General features: G+C 39.1%; 1 protein-coding gene across 1 annotated transcript; it reads left to right on the top strand.

The window, feature by feature from the left end:
• Positions 1-1,862: 1,862 nt before the first annotated feature.
• On the top strand, positions 1,863-17,655 carry mdka (midkine a). Its single transcript, XM_061246072.1, has 5 exons — positions 1,863-2,006; positions 14,026-14,108; positions 14,370-14,537; positions 15,775-15,933; positions 16,862-17,655. Exons 2-5 carry the CDS (start codon positions 14,027-14,029, stop codon positions 16,888-16,890), a joined length of 438 nt encoding a protein of 145 aa, XP_061102056.1. The 5' UTR covers positions 1,863-2,006; position 14,026; the 3' UTR covers positions 16,891-17,655.
• Positions 17,656-17,758: the final 103 nt, after the last annotated feature.

Genomic DNA, 17,758 nt, shown 5'->3' with positions numbered 1-17,758 from the left:
ATACTTCTCAGAAGGTCAACATTTCTGTATTATAAATCCTTTTTTTGATTGGTCTTATGTAATATTCTAATATTTTTGAGATACTGGATTTTTGATTTTCATGAGCTGTAAGTTGTAATCATCAAGATTAAAACAAAAAAGAAAAGTCTTGAAATATTTAACTTTATGTGTAATGAATCTAGTATTTATGAAAGTTTCACTTTTTAAATTAAATTATGGAAAAACTTTTCCACGATGTTCTAATTTTTTGAGTTGCACCTGTATTTTCCAGGATAATGACAAAACCATGCCTCTAAAGTACACAAAAGGTTGGAAGTTGAAAAGTTGGAAGATCCTGTAATATGATTATATTTTATGAATTTTAGAAATTCGATTGAGACGTGACCCAATTAAAAATGGTGGCCCCGTCATGTCTAGCACACAGCGGAGAATTCATTAACAGGTTGTGTGAAGAGACTGACCTGGAAATCTGGGCAGTGTATCATTATCTCCATATTATATGCATGATATAGATATAATGGTCGGCACATTTCTGAAAAGTGTGAAATTAAACTTTCTTTAGCACTGACCTTACAAACCAGGGTTCACAGGTCAGAACTAACATGTAACAGCACCTTAATGAAGAGGTCATTGTCTCTTTCGTCTGAGCTGTTATGATTATACAGTACTGAGAGGCTAACACAATATAATCAGGACACAATATAATGTGCCACTGCTTCTCTTCAAAGAACATAATGTTATGTGCTGGGGAATGTATCAGTCTCTATTGCACTGCAGTATATGTTTGGACAGCTGGTATATTGTATGTATGGACAGTTGGTATACTGTATGTATGGACAGTTTGTATGGACTGTATGTATGGACAGTTGTTAAACTGCATTTATGGACACTTGGTATAGTGTATGTATGGACAGTTGGTAAACTGCATGTTTGGGCAGTTGTTATATTATATGCATGGACAGTTGGTATACTGTACCTATGGACAGCTTCATGTTGATATTGATCTCTGCTAATAGGGAAGGTCAAAAGACAACAGCCATGCTTTTGATCCAAATTTAAGCATGTATAAACCTGTCATTAAAATTTTCCCATTGCAATGTCTAAAAGCAATCAATGCAGAACACAGAATTGAGCAGCACTGTACAGCAGAACACTGTGGATCAATTGTCACTGCCTGAGGTAAAGGCACTAGTTATATAATGCAGTATCCAGATCCAAAATCGACAGTGGCATTTTAATCATTATTTGCCGCAGTTGTATAATGAGAATTGTTTCCACAATGTATTTTTCAAAAGGAATTTAAAATATTATAATCAGACAATACAGTCTTTCCAACAACAAGGTGATTGTGATCATCTTGTATTTATTATAAATAGATATCTTGATTAATATCTCAAGGTGGCAGACTATCAGTCCACAAAGTAATGGACAACAGTAAACATCTATTCAAGAGGGTGTGGTGTCATGCAATCTCATAATTTATGTATTGTGTTTGCATATACTGTACCTATATATATTTGTGTGTCCATATTTCCACTAGTTTGTAATGCAAAATGCATGTTTTACCTTGTGTAAGGCAACATTCCCAGTGGGGGGTTTTGTGATCCACCCCCATTCTAGTATCTCATAGTGTTTTGAAGTAGAATGTTTATTGCCAATGTTGAAACCTTTTTTGATAATTTGGCAGATCATTTAATGAACAGTCAGAATAAACTGAAATCCATGGAGTCGTTATTTGTTTTATTTAGTGATATACAGAGCATCTTCGGGTGGTCATCCTTAGTTTACACTACCTACTTTTAAAGTTTATATCACGTGGGATAATGATGTCACCGCGTGGTTGATTTAAATGTTGCCCTTATGTGACCAGCTCAAACTAGTTTTGAGAAACAAAGAACGGGGCAACAGATAACAGAAAACGGTCTTGGAGTACTGACGAGGGCGGAGTGAACAGAAACACTCGGAGCAAAGAGTTCATTCGTGAGAAACCCAATCTACTGTGCCAAGTAAGTTGAATAAAATAATGTAATTACTAAAGGATATGTTGTATGTCCACTGCGCAATTAAAATAACTTACAGGCGTACAACAATTTGCGTTCGTTTTTAAATTGAGAAACTTAAGTGGACTATGCTAATCACGCATAATATTTGCAAAGTGGTATAGCCTAACTATGATGTTAGATAATAAAATGCATAATGAAAATAACACAATCCAACTAACACATCTTGTTCCAGAGATGGAGGAAGCAGTTGATGAAATAGTGCGTTGTTATTATTCTTATGGTGTAACATGGAATGGTAAAGTTATGATGTGATGCTCTGAGTTAATCGTGCGCCACTAAACATTCCCGAATAGTTTGAGAGTAAAGTTTCCATGTTTGTATTTAGCTGAGTTAATTTTTAAGCTACAGTATATCTTTTGCGCATTATTTTACTGGCGGGTTACAACAAATGAATTGTTGTTAGACCATAGATGGAGTATGGCTTGAAAAAAAGGGTTTTCTTCCAAGGAAGTGCTTCCAATTTTTATTCACCGATAATGTCCCATCTGCGGACAAGTGCTCTCAAAAGTTCAAATAATAAACTTTATCACGTTCCCAAAATGATGTATACTGCAATTTGAAATCATTGTCGGAATCATTTGCATTCTTTGCCTGTGTCCATAACTGAACATCCAAACAAATGAGAAAGCTTATTAAGTTTTGAACTGTTCAGTAAAATTGTGTTTCTTGATTCAACGCATTTTTACTTATCTAGATAGGTGGCTAGTGTAGGTAATCCACTAAAGGTAAATTCCAGGTTAATTGTTTTGTATCCTGCGCGCTAAAAAAGGCAAGAGTGACGCATCTCGAATTAATAGATAATCCAGTACCATTGTTTGACACTGACAATACGGAGGCCCTTAACCCTTTTCGGTTTCACTAATGCACTTTTCGTCACAAGGGGAACTTGCTGGAACTGCGCTCATACTCGCTGTAATGTCAATCGTAAGCATTTCCATTGAACATTGTGGGTGCTTCCAGCGCTTGTTGCGCGCCTGTCTGTCAAAGCCAAACAATTAATTGGTTAGGCCAGAGTAATTGTTTCCTCACTTGAACAATACAATAGGTGTCCCTTATATGTCAGTTATTGAATGGAGACACGGCGTGGATGAATACAGCTACCGTCCTTGGTGTAATATTTCAAGAGGGTACATTGTTCAAAGGATCGTTAGTATTCCAGCCACTTTCCTGAACCCTACACCCTTTCACATTCAAACCTGCGCAGGTTATTGAGATAAACTACAGGATTGCCGATTTGGATAGCTGTAGAATACCCGAAGAACAGTGGGAAATTATAAGAATAAGTTTCTGGTTTGAACTGAATGACAGGCATAACTGTGCAGGATTACATCTTTTTCTTGAATTTTCTTATAGAGGGGAAACCTCAAATGGGTTAAACAAGTGCTACAGTGCTTACTAAGTTCTTGAGCAATGTGCTGTAACTGCCTGAGATACAAATATAATTAAATATATTCCTCAACCTTAATCTGTTTTCATATTTATTGAATGTGTAGTACAATTTTTTTTATCTGAATTTCAGTTCAAATATATTGATGGTGATTCCATCTCCGCAGCTAACAGTCCTAAATTCCACTCCAGATATATATATGGCTAATATGGAAAGATTACACATTCGTTTTAACTCTAAACTAAAGTTGCATGATGTCAGAGTGTATTTTCACAGAATGTAGAACAGATAGCAGTCAATCATCAGCAATGGGCTTTAATTCCCCGCATTATTGTAAAACGGGTAGTGTAAACACTGATGTGTCCGGTAAAGCCTGTCCAAGTTGTCAGCACGGACCTTCTGCGTGTCTCGGCTTAGGCTTTGGAGAAAAAACACTGCCAACCACCCCCCACCCCCCTCCCCATAAGTTCTGTGATCATCGCTTTGAGAGGGTCCCTGAATGGTTCTGTGTCTTAACATTCTTCAGTCTTTCTCCCATCAAACTGAATGAGCGGATAAAAAGCGCTGGGATCACAGGGTTAGAATGGCGAGGGCCAGGCACTTGTGCACTTTCCTCCATTCACTGGCCATGACCCTTTTCACCTACTCGTTTCTGCACGGCCATCCTTCTTTCTTTCTCCCCTCCGCTTCACATGCAAAGTAGTGCTTTTCTGTGGAGGCCATGGAGAAAAGGTCTTTAGACGGCACCAACAGTGGACTTGTAGCTGCGGATTGCAATCCATGTAAGAGCATGTAGAAGTTCAGGCCGCTGTACAAATAAGCTCCATTTTGTTTTGGGCATTGTTGTTTTGAGAACATGTGAGAGAAAGGTGCATTATTGGCAATGTGTAGGTTGTGGTACATACACTGGGCAAGATCGAATGACCTCTGTAGTGAAGCAAAAGTTAGAAAGCTGGGCCTCATTGCAGTTAGACATTTCAGAGCAGGATCAATGTAATTTTTAGGATAAGTACATGCTTTCAAGCTATTCGGTAAGACTGTCAATCACCTGGCTTTGTGGGTAATGCTGTTCACCAGTTTCTTTTTACACTAGCTTTTGTTTCATCACTATGTATTCAATATTCATGTTATTTTGTGTTTGAAGAAGGCTGATACTTTTTATTCTTGTTGAGACACTATTTGTTTTTTTTAAAGAAACTGTTAACAGAAGGTAAATGTTCTCTTTTTCCAAATAGGTGTTTTCTTAATGGAATTTCAATGTAGGCTTGTTATTTGTCCTCTAAATATGTTTGGATGAATTAGTTGCAGATTTCCCCCTAAAATTTCAAAGTAACATCTTTTAAAATGTTTAAAAGTTCAAACTAAGCCATTGTTATTAGGGTCTATTCATTTGTATGGACTGCAGCCTCAGTGCTCATATATTCCTCTTGCAACTGTAGAGCAGTGTTAGAGGGCAATGGACTGGAAATATTGCCCTCTGATCCTTCATCCAGCAATTAGACCGATTTCCAAGATATTATTTGAGCTTCTTGCCTGCTTTCAAAATGTACTGTACAGCTTGGAATGGTACACCTCCCCCCCCCCTCTTCCGCCTTGGGTCTTCCTGTCCCTGAAGCTGGTTGACAGAATGGCCTATAGACTTGCCAGGGAGTGCTACATAGCCAACTTCCACAACCCCACTGATGCAGAAAATCAGCCCGGGGCCTTGGCACTGATGCCTTTCCAAGACTTCACTCATGAAGACAAGAAACCATAGGATAGTGCTTGGAAAGATATAGCCTGATGAACAGCTGGAATTTTGCAGTGAATCCCATGGATGATCACTCCCTCTAGTCAAGGGTTAGGACAAGCAAGACTAGTACTAATTCTTGCCAAAAATTATTTAAAAAATGTATTCAAAATTAAATTGCCACCTTGTATCACCTTCGAAGGGAATGTAAGGGTTAGCGATGCGTTTGAATCTCCGAGGTTGTACCGTGTTTACATTCCATAATGAAAGGGGAGGGGTTTCTTCTCCAATCTGCCAAGTTAAAAGTGGGCGAGTGAAACGGTGCCATGTGTTTGAAAGGAGGACATGAATAATGCGTGTGTTTCAGTCATTATCTGCTGAGGAATAAAGGCCTGTCCTCAAGTGGGCATGGAGGCTGGCTGGCTCTTTGTGTCCCGTGTCACATCCTGACCCCTGTTACCTCAGGATCCCTCTTCTCACTCAGCCAATGGGAGCGCTGCCTCTCCACTTTTCTCAGAAGAGGGGCAGTGCACCCTCGGGTGATGAAGGATCCTGGAGAACATCTTGTACTGTATTCACATTCATTTGTGGCTAAACGTGAGCTGTCATCGTGAAACAGCTTACTTGTGTCTGATTTGTGGTGAGAAATTGCCTTTTCTTAGTTTTGTATTATTTTAGGAATTTAATTGTGCTACAGTCTGAATGTACCTGAAAATAAAAATCAGCGTAAACGTATATTATTTCCTCGCTAGGAAAGCAGGTGGATAATTTTGAATCAATGATGTTGGTGCCCCTTTAGACCCTCCACTGACAGCCTCTCTATACAGTGTTTCAACTGAGACCAGTCATGTGACCAGGCAGGCTGTAGCCTAGTGGCTAAGGTACATGTTTGGGACCTGGAAACTTGGTGAATCAAGCCCCGGTGTAGCCAAGATAAGATCCATGTAACTGTTGGGCCCCTGAACAAGGCCCTTAACCCCACATTGCTCCAGGTTTGATTAACCCCCGCTTGGTCTAATCAACTTTAAGTTGTTTTGGATAAAAGCCTCGGCTAAATAACTGTAAAGTAATGTGAGGCTGCCACAACAGGCCACGTGTTGTCCTTCACTGGTTTGTTTTTGAACCAACACCAGACTGTCAACATATTAAAATGAGTACTTGATAAAGTTCAAATGAGTCATTGATAAAACTTGATAATCCCCTGCATATATGAGTCTTGAAGTCACTTGGTCATGAGTAGGTGAAACCTAGAATGGATTGGAATGCATGGGTGTTTGTAGCCTGCAGAAAAGCTTGTGGATACAGCTGAATCCAGATAATCCACTAACCACAGCCTGACCTCTCAAAATCAGTAGGGGGTTTTGGCTTTCCAAAAATTAAACTGAGGGGTGCCAAGTCTTCCCCAAAAAGGAATTTTGAGTAGATTTTATTTCTAGAGTTAAACCCTTGTTCCAGGTTATACATCTTGGATTTCTCTGTTTCCAAGTCGATCTTACCTAATGGATGACCAATGAGGCAAATTGACTAATTGTTATGGCTAACTTTTGAACTTTTGTCTTCCCAAAAATCACATCGCTTATCTTGCTCACTAAAGAGCAGTTTCTGGGCTCTCTGCTCATCCATTTTTCAAGGATGACAATTCATAAAATTATGTATGGTGAAGAATGATACTGCTATTTCAAGTTTCCCAATGTAATATCAGGCCACTGCATTTGCCTATTTGCTATTCATCAGTTTTTTTGTGAAAGGAATTGAATAACTAAATTCATAATTCAGTGTATTCAGTTTTGCTGTGTTTTGACAGGTGGCCTATGCTAGGCTTATTAACAGCAGTAAAGTGTCAAGAAAAAGTTGTTTCTTGTTTTCTTTTGCACTGCAAAGCCGCAAAGTCATTAAAACTAAAAACGGAACATTCTGGGTGAATACTTTACTCATTTTTACTAATTTTGTGTACTTTCTTTAAAATGTGTTTTTGATGAAAAGTTCAGAAGGAAGTAAAACGCCATGGCTGTCAACACTGGAATACAGTAGGAAGTTTACAAAATGCATGCATTTGCATTCAGAAATAGGGAATTGCATCATCCTAGATTGATCAAAGTATTTATTTAGTATACATATGCATATATGTTCAAATTCAGCTGGACAGACAAAAGGTTTGTCTCTAAAGCACAGCATGGGATCTCAGTTTTCTTTCCTTTAAAAAGAAAAAAAGAGGCAAGAAAAGGCCTTATTTTGCAGGGAGGAATCTGTATTCCTCGCAGAGGGTAATAAAAAGCTATTCAGGGACAGCTAGGCCTCAATCTCGGCAGGGCCTGGTGGCCGCGCTGAAACCTGCTGAGTCCCGTTTCTTTTCAAACAAAAGGGTTGCCTGGAGAAGCCTTCCGTGTCTATGGCCTGGGGAAGAATGCCATTGGAACTGCTGGCTGGTATGGAAAAAAATACGACCACAACAAAAAAAAAAAAACTTTGAGATCCTGCCTTCCGAGACGGGACTTGTCCGTAATTTTTAACAGCAGCGGCGCACAAAGAGCGGGGGAAGATTTATGGAGTCGGGAGTGTTTAGTCACGCTCGGCTGGGTCTCTGCTGCTTAATTATGTTTGTTGCGGAGCAGCGAGCTTTACTGGGTCAACAGAATATTTTACGAACTTGTTTTAAGAGAGTGTTAAGTGTATGCTTCCGTCGGTCCGCCAGCCCGCCGGCCTCGGCTTTTGTGTTCCTGGAGGGTTTTATTTGCTGTGCTCTCTGTATGAGGAGTGGCCAGATGAATACGCAGTGCCTTATATTTGAACCGAGGTAAAATCACTCGATCAATGTGTGGCAGCTCGGTGAGGAAATACGCAGGTAGCCTAGCCAACATGATAAGGGTATGGAAACGGTCTCCCCAACAGCTGAGATAATGGCATTCTTTCACCTCAAAGGACATGCTTCAGAGAGCAATTAATATTCCGGCTGAATGGGAGGAATTTCTCCAGTGTATTTGCTTTCTTTGGGAGGAGGAGATTCCTGCCCGGAGAGTCGATTTGTCCCGCGTTTGTGCCCTTTCCCGCTGCAGCAGTGGGAGCCTGTTGGTAGAGGAGAGTGCAGAGGTGGTTAGACTGTAGTGGGTGCCAATGGGATAGCCATCATTGGCCCTCTACTGTTTGTACTGGCCTAAAGTGGCCAATAAGCCTGAATTAGCCATTTGAATAGCTCAATTTAATGCTTTTAGCTCTTTATAAAGTAGCTCTGGCGACTGACACTAGAGCTATCAAGGACATTAGTTTTACATCATACAATTTTAACAAGCAGAATTACACTGCTGTTAGGAATTTTATTTTCTTGTTTTTCATTTCTTCTATGAAATATTGATGTTTTATATTTAAGGCAGGATTGTAAGGATGTCAGGCAGTAAGAATAATGGCAGTTTAATTCCTCCTGACTCAAGGTAGCCTTAAGTGTTGCATATTATATTAGGTTATTATGTGAACTGGCATCCTACCTTTATGACCACTGGCCCTGAGGCACAGCACCTGGAACCCGTCTGCAGCTCTGTTTTGAAGCAGGAACAGGAAACAAGAACCTCACAAAACTGGCCCTTGATTGTTCGCTTCCATTTTCCATATGGTTCAAATTGTTGTGATCAAAAAACTTTGCATATGGCAGATTCATTCTGCATTATATCTTGTTTTGTCAATGTCTTTGGTAACGTTCATGTCCGGTTAAAGGTAGACTGAAATCCTGATTATTCTAGTGTTAAGAAGGATAGGACCACTGCAGAATGAAGGAGCAGTATATGTTGCTCTGCTTTGCATTTATACAGATTACATTTATGTAATAAAGTATAGTAGATGCTGAGCCCCAGGATTTGTGTATGGAATATTAGTCTGGGTGCAGGGCAGATGATGTAAGGTGTACAGCTTGAGTCCTGGTGGAAGGCTGCAGTTTGTTTGAACCCATGGTCAAAGCATTCTATGTGAAGTGCTAAAGTAATGATGCAGCTATAAATTGTTTGCACATAGCAGTGTAAAACTGTGTTTAATAAGCCACCCAGATAGTGCCTACTAAGCAAGTATTGAGTAGAGTTATGAGCAATCTAGTAATATAGGTTGTTACATACATTTTTTTGTACATCCCATCAACATACTAAATCTCCACCATGCACATTCCTCTTGGCATCTGTTTTCTGGCAGTAATTATTCAAGTGGAAACATTAGAGAAAGGCAGGATTATCACATTTGCTCTTTGCTAATCCAGTCCAGTGCCCTCTTTTTAATAAGAGGCACACTTGTGCGGGGGCCAGGGGCATGCTGTTAAGCCTTTCAATGAACGCCACAAAGACGAATAACACAAACTTTGATTCGATGGTGGTTCGGTTCAGCTCACAGATGAAAGCTGGCTTTGCTTGGATGTGCACTGAAGAACACTCTTTTATGATGTATTTTTTAGAGGATAGTGCTTCCTTGTTTGGCCTCTTCCTGGAATAGTAACAATGATTTTCTTCTGTAGTTTCCATGGTATCTGCTGGAAGAATGTCAATTGACAAGAAAGGTGGAGTATTTGCCATGATCATTTCAAAACAGCTGTCAAAGTTGAAAAGATACACTTGTCAGATTTGTCTCTGGCAGGCATTGTCTCTGACTGAAGAATTGCCAGAGATTGAGTTCATTAAAATATCATTCCTGTTTAGTTTTTCAGTATGTTTGGTTCCCTGACGGTCTTGCGGTTCATACAAACAATCATAATCAACGTATAATTTGAATAATGAATTTATTATGCTACTTATTGTTGTAAATATGAAGGGGTATGTGTTTCTAAGAAGTGGTGTAGGTATCCTCATTGATCGAATACACATCCTGAATAAAGAAACACTACCTTGAGACTTGTGCTCAAGATTGTAATAATTTGTCTACTTATAGTGTCAAAGTATTATGAGGGCTCAAAACACACAGTATAAACGTATAACAAGCCACAGGAAACAGAAGCAATACTACTGTATACCTTTCTCCTGCCAGATGGTGCGGTTGGTACTCAGGTAGGAAGCCTCCTGGGACAACCTAGTTGCTGCTGCATTTCTTTTGCTATAGGACAGCATTATATTGTATTCTGATGCAAAATGGCTGGCATGCTTCACTCAGGTGCAAGCTACAGATTGATGGTGATGAGTTTCCGCGTTCGCAGTGAGCTGCTTTGAGATCTTGAAGAGCATGATACAGTATGAATGCAGTCCATTAATTTAAATGTCAAATGTGGAGCTGCTGGTATTATTGAGGTGGGGAAATGACATTTTGTACCTGTGTTCAAAAGTGGTGCAAATGAGATGAGAGTCCAAAGTGGAAAAAAAAAAAAATGTATATATATATATATATATTTATATATATATATTTGTTGAATAACTGTTATCCCAATCACACCAATCAACTTCAACTCACTTTAGTTGGATGATAGTTAGTAGTGTTGCTTTTTAAATTCACAGTTATGGAAAAAACACTTATGGAGGATCTGAATTTTCATCTTGGCCAGTCTTACAGTATTTCAATAACATACAAAAAAATGTGACTTCCTCAAAACACCCATCTACATGCTTTTGAGCTGAAGTGGACGGCTCCATATTCATGAGAGCCGTCGTGCTGTGCTGAAGTGCCTTCTGATTTTCTCGTAGCATGGAAATGCATGACTAGTGCACAGTGCTACCAACAGTATGCAGTCAATATGAATTAAGATCTGATATCACTGCCGCTAAAGTACAGAGGCAAACTGTGAATGTTGATGACCTGTTCTAACTTTGATGGGAAGTTTGGTGTGTATAACGGCATCATGTATTTTGCAGAAAACTAAAATACAGTATTGTCACTGTATACTTTCAGAAATAAAATGACAGTGGAGGTACATTTTTGTTCTTTGAGAATCAAATTTCCCTAATATACCCTGAAAGTACAGTAATGTCATGTTTGGCTACAAATGAGTATATTTTCCAAGCAAAACAGCAACAAGCATTTGTAATACCTTTCATACCTTTATTTCTGTGAGTGTATTTCATTGTTGTTCATTTAAAAATCATACAGTATGGGATATAGCTGTAGAAGATTCAATATTTGAGTTTTGAGATTACCTTTAAGTCTATAACTTCCATAAAGTCCAACCGGGAGCCAAATAATGGCTCCATCTCCACAGTTATGCAAATAAAATACCTCCACCTACTCAAGTGACACACTTTTGGGATTTGCCACATTGTTTTTGTTCCTTATTTGTTCCAGAATAGATTTTGTTTTCTTTTTCAGTGCTGTCTGCAGTGTACAAAGAAATTAATAAATGAAAACAGTAACATTACATAACAGAAGCAAATCTCATCACCTTGGCATCTGGCCTTAATATGACTCAGAACTTGTTTTCAACTATTATTAGCATGGGGATACATTTATATATAAAAGAACCAAAATCTGTGTGGAAATGGTTCTTGCTTGAGCAATAAATGCCAATTTTCAAACCATGACAGACTAGGCAATTGGTGGTCATATTTCCTTGCCGGTACAGATCCCAATGGCTTCTTCATACCATAATAATTACATGCTGTGGCTAATAGGGCCAACACTAGTGCTTTCAGTGCAAAAACCAAAAAATAAGTACATCTCAACTGGTATATTAGTACTTATATTGAGGTAAACCAGATTAACTTATTCCAAGATTTGTCAATGGAATAAGAACATTCCACTTGTCAAGCAAACTTAAATCAAGGTAATATTTTCTACTTGAGAGGAAAAAAGATCGTAAGTGTTATTACTTGTTAAGACAGACATTTTTTGCAGTGATAAGTGTCATTTCTATTCTGTAATGAGGGACTGCAGATGTATTGTTGATGTATTTTGGTTTTCTGGTTTCGACATTGTGCTATCTTTTTTCGGCCTGTTTCAGCTTTATTGGACAGTATATAGTATAGAGACAGGAAGAATGGGGGCGAGAGAGAGGGGAAGACATGCGACAAATGTCAGACAGTAGGATTCGAACCGCCGACATCACGGCTCGCAATGAGCACGCGGTCAGTGCTCTACAGGCTGCGCCACCGAGACACCCGGCATTGTGCTATCTATTAGTTTCAATTGCCATGGTTACCAGTTACAGCATGTCCAAAGCTGTCCTCTTGATAATAGCAGATTGCTCTCGATTGAACACCAGAAATATCACCACAGGCGGAGAGCTAATGAACCTAAAAAAATGCAATGGAGAAAATATGGTGGCAACAAATTGAAGTAAAATCTTCAGGTTTAACCACTGAACACCTCAACCACTGTTAATGTATCGCTATAGAAGACCAGTCCTGCTGCATCACTGGCAGCTTCAGTCTAATTCCCACACACAGTAGCAGCTACCTCTTGTTACTCCTTCGCCGGGTGTGTGTGAACACACTGTAGATTCTCCTGACCATCAAAGAAAACGGAGACAAATAAAGACCTGCGCTGTACATTGGATAATCCCTTTTTTTCCCAGGTTGCCCATTTCATAATCATAGTTTGGATGTCCTCTGCTTTGCCTAAACATTAGCTTCACCCACGGAGGGTCCAAACCTGTTTTCCTTGTTTGAGTAAACTGTCAGTTGAGAAAAACTACTGTGTTGCTGCACAATTGTTTGCGCTCGTCCAATGAAATAGCCCATGTACCAGAAATGGTCTTGTGCTCTGTGTCTGTGGTCCACGGAACTTACATTACAGTTATTCAGCTGATGCTTTTATCCAAACTTGATCTGATTGGCCTAGCTCCTCACTTTCTCCTGTCCATAGATCACAATTTGTATTTGAATTATATACATGAATTGTATTTGTTTGCATAGCTTTAATCACTTCATTTAGTTCATCTTTGGTAATGGGGATGTAATAAGTGGAAAACTTGTTGGGTTGTAATGGAAAGTTGATGTTAGTTAGATGTAGTTTTCAGTCTCATTGTACTCAGAGATGGTTTCTGAAGTATAAATTCTGTTGTAGAAGTCTTTAAATATTGTGTTGATTTCATTGCTTGATGCACAGTATTACCGGTGGATTGGATGCAATGTATGTATTTCCACCAGTGCTTGGCATTCAATTAATATTTAATGATACAGGTGGATTTTCTGAAATAAGTCAGTCATCCAAAGGTATCTTAAGTTAATCTTGTTTGTTTCCTGAGTTTGAGTACATTTAAATGTGATTAATTTAAATGCTCGGGTGTATTCTTGAAAAAAAATTATAATTTGCTTCCAGTAACCCCAGTGTCGTTTAACCTTTTTCTTCTCCCAAGCTACAGCAACACATTTGTATTCATAACTTCATGTCATAACAAACCTTTTGTTTTGACACAAATGGACCAATGACAGTGTCGTTGTTGTCAGTATGCAAATCATATTGAAAAAGTGGACGTAGAAACAGTGAATAAAAATAGTTCTGTTACATCAAATACAAATATAGCAGTGTTTAAGGTCTTCATCTTGGGAGGAAGCACCAGTGAGAGGGTCTATGCTGAAAATGGTTCCGTAACAAACATGTATTTGAGTGAGTCGTGCAATAAATCAGTCTGCTTTAATTTTGTTACCTGGATACACACTACAGTGCCGTCCTCAGGTTGTGATTACCGAAGGTAATATATTCTCCTTGTCGGATTCAGGATGCTGTCTTTAAATGTTCGCACACAAAACGCACTATTCTCTCTGCAGGAATGGCTCAAGGGGATCTGTGTAATTTTCATAACAAATCACAAGCAATTTCATAGGATCTGTCTCAGACCGGCGGTAATATTGATTTTCTCATTTCGCAGATATGACAGTGACAATCCTTCTCTCTCTCCCCTCTCTCCCCCCTGTCTCCATCACGCTCTCTCTCTCTCTCTCTCTCTCCCCCTGTAGAATGCGGGGTATGTTATCAGTTGTTCTTGTCCTGGTGGTGGCCTTGATGATGGTAACTGCAGAAGCTGGAAGGGGCAAGAAAGGTGAAACGGTTTAGTCTGGCTTACAGTTTTCAGGCGATCTCAGACTATCAGATGAAGCGAACTGAATCCACTTACCATTCACAGTCCAGTTTGAATCCATAAAATAAGATAATCAATTTACTAATCCATGCAATTCCTTTCAGTGATACTAAATTAAACTAATTATTACATTATTACACTGAGCATCAAATCCCAAGACACAATATGTACACATAAACAAGTGTTGTTTCAATTATTTAATTTTTTTACATTTTGCTGCAGAGAGAGGCAAAGGTGCCAAGGCGACCTCTGATTGCGCGGAATGGCGCTATGGCAACTGTGTGCCCAATAACGGTGACTGTGGGCTCGGAGTCAGAGAAGGCACCTGCAATGATCAGACCAAGAAACTCAAGTGCAAAGTGCCTTGCAACTGGAAGAAGGAGTTTGGTGGTACGTCGGGTGCACCCTGTTTTTTCTGTTATTTGCATGAGAGTGCTTTGTTTTCGAGCAGCAAGAGCTCCTGTTGTGATTCTATTAGCACTTCATATGCAAATATTTTATTGTGCCTGTTGAGACTCAGACATACTGTGTGGATTTGTCTTATTTTATGTCTTTTTTTGTAGTATGTTAGGGTTCTATATTGTATTTCCCATTTGACCTGCCAGTTAGACATGTAAAATTTCCAAAACTTTCAAATATTAAATCTGGGCCATAATCAAATTAATTTAGGTAATCTGTTTTAGCTAACTAGTTAAACATGTGTTCATGGCTCTCAGTTTAGATGTTGACACTTAGCAGATGATGAAATGTTATGACGATTTTTGTAGTTTACTAGTTTTTGAAAGATTACAGGCCAAATTACTTTACAGCCCAAATATCCAGTGTCAATCGAAAGAGAAACTGGAGTGATTTTGGTATCTTTTGTTGGAAGATACTCCTGAGTACTAAAAAAAACCCCAAAATGCTACTTTCTCAGTGTAGTAATTTAAAATATTGACCACTTCTTTTGGCTGCCAATCATCGCAGTTACTGTTGGCATCTGAAATGAGTGTTTTTCTGAAGTTGCCTGGGCTTGTCCTAGTATATCTGCATAGCTAGGCACAATTTATCTTCTCTCATTGCTGAATCTAGTTCCATGCAGGAGAAATAGCCTCAGACAGACTAATGTGGAGATAATGTGTTTCAATATTAGTCTCGGATGACAGAAGATATGTTCGGCTTTTTAATAAGATGCAACATTAATGGAAGACCCAGGCATCCCTTTTCCCAAATTTAGCTTATTAAGCCTGTCAAACTCAATTGGTGGCTAATTACTTTTGGAAGGACTGTTACAAATACTGATAGTGAGATTGCATTTTCCTGGAAATGCTTTGTATTTGTATTTATTTATTTATTTATTTATTCTTGCTTTTTAATGCAATCTTTATTCATGTCCATTTTTTCTTTATTAATAAATCTGCAGTACTCTTACTTATAGACTTATAGACTTGAATTATGATGTGTCAAAGAGGTTATCTACAGGTTTCTATTTTTGAGCTAAATTCAAATTGCATGTAGGCATGTGTGTTCTGCAACACTTGATTGTTCTGTTGCTGAGTGTGGCAGTAAAGTAGCTATGGCTAAATAAATGTAGCAATGGCAAAAGGTAGCGGTGGCTAGCAGGGACTTCATCTTCGCTCCCTTTCAGCTGACTGCAAGTACAAGTTTGGGAGCTGGGGAGAGTGCGACACCACCACTGGCATGAAAAACCGATCTGGAACCCTGAAGAAAGCCCTGTACAACGCTGAGTGCCAGGCCACCATCCAGGTGTCCAAACCCTGCCCAAAGACCAAGACAAAGTCCAAAGGTCAGTCTGATGCTGTACAGGCCTACAGTGTGGCTGATGAGGCGCAGGGAGAAAGTCCATGAATATAGTCATCAGCTTGAAAAGTGTAACATCTGGGCCATCAGCAGAAATCTGAAGATATCCACTTAAAGGGGTATATCATAGTTAATGGACTTCATTGAAACCTTCGACCATGGTTTCAATAAAGGAAATAACTGCCCGAACATTAATTGCAAACTGAAGCAATTAAAAAATTTTGGCATGCACCTTGGTTGCAGTAAGAAATACAACCATTTTCTCATGCATGGGTCATGCTCAAATCATGTGACTTTCTCAGCAAAGAGGAGCTTGGTGATGGAATAGCACAGAAGTATAATAGTTTGTTAGAGATGAGGGAAAATAGAAAAGGGTGCATATAATTATGACGTGGAGGGGCCAGTTCCACAAAGTAGGATTACTGAGTTAGCTGGGTAACTGCAGAAAGTAAAACCTGGAACAGCTCTTCTTACTTCAGCCCCTGCTCGAGATTTGGGCAGGGTCCGGGTTTTACTTTTCTAGTTGTCTGGCTAACTCTGTAATCATGCGTGGTGTAACAGGTCCCAGGCCATTGGAGAATCGGATGTTGTTCGCTTCATTAGAGCACTTTGCTGCAAGAGAAGGTATTTTCACTTACTGAAACATGGTTGTGGGGGTGTTATAGTTTGGGCATGTATGGCTGCCACAGGTGCTCACTTGCCTTCATTGATAATATAACTGCTGACAGCAGCAGCAGAATTCATTCTGAAGTGCACAGAGCTGTCTTATCTGCTCAAGTTCAATCAAATGCCTCCAAACGCAAGGCAACGATCCCAATCATACACCAGTGCTCTCTTTCTTCTTAATGATGTTCCAAACAGTTTGTTTCAGTAACACTGACTTCACCGTGTTGTGCTTTTTTATTTCCCCACAGGAAAGAAGGGGAAAGGGAAAGAACACTAAAGAGAGCTGGAGCCTTGCAATGTAACCTGCCTCTCCTCCAGACTACCGCTCCAGCACAATCTTCCTCTGCCAAACCTCTCAGCCAGCGCTCAAGGTGCCGCAGCAACCATACGTGCTGCCCTCCTGAAAAAGAAAAGCAAAAACAAACAAAAATGCATACTATTTCTTATTTTATGAAACCAGTGTTTGTAATGTACAGTATCTTTTCTCTTTTATTTGTAGGCAAACTTAAAAATATACTCAAAGGTAAAGACAGGTCCTTTTCCTGTTAATGATAAAAAAAAAAAGTAAATATTCTTTTGAATTGGTGGATTTGGCCAAGAAACTGTAAGACTCTGAATGAAAATTCTTGGTATGGTTAAGGTTTTTTTCCTTTTTCTTTTTGACTACCAGTTAGAGCTACTAACAGAACTGAACAGGTTTCTCCAGTGAATTTGAAATGTGTGCCAAGTACTAAACTTATAGGGCCCAAATCACCTAATTATTTTAGTGGACTGAGGATAGCAATATGTGTATTTTATGTATGAAAAAGGATGTAGGGGTTGAATGCTCAAGGGATTAGAATTTTGATTATTCAAAATGGTGGGTGGGTAGTATCACCAGTGTTTTCTGTAAGTTTTGTTTGAAACAGAACTTATATGAGCCTATTTGAGTGTGTATGCATAATCTGTACACACAGACTCTTAATAGTAAGTTTTATTGTATTCACAAATGCTGTCAACAAGAAAATTGACTATTCCCAATAAATACACTTTCTTAAAACAATCTCTCAAGAGCTTGTCTCATGTTGCCATTGTGTTCTTTGTCTATACTTATAGGAACGGTTAATATGTATATTGTGCATTAACAATGCCGACTTTCTTTTGCC

Source organism: Conger conger, chromosome 6 (genome assembly GCF_963514075.1).
Source record: "Conger conger chromosome 6, fConCon1.1, whole genome shotgun sequence".
Classification (NCBI taxonomy): Eukaryota; Metazoa; Chordata; class Actinopteri; order Anguilliformes; family Congridae; genus Conger; species Conger conger.
The sequence above is the reverse complement of the archived record's forward strand: the minus strand, read 5'-3'. Positions and strand labels throughout refer to the sequence as shown.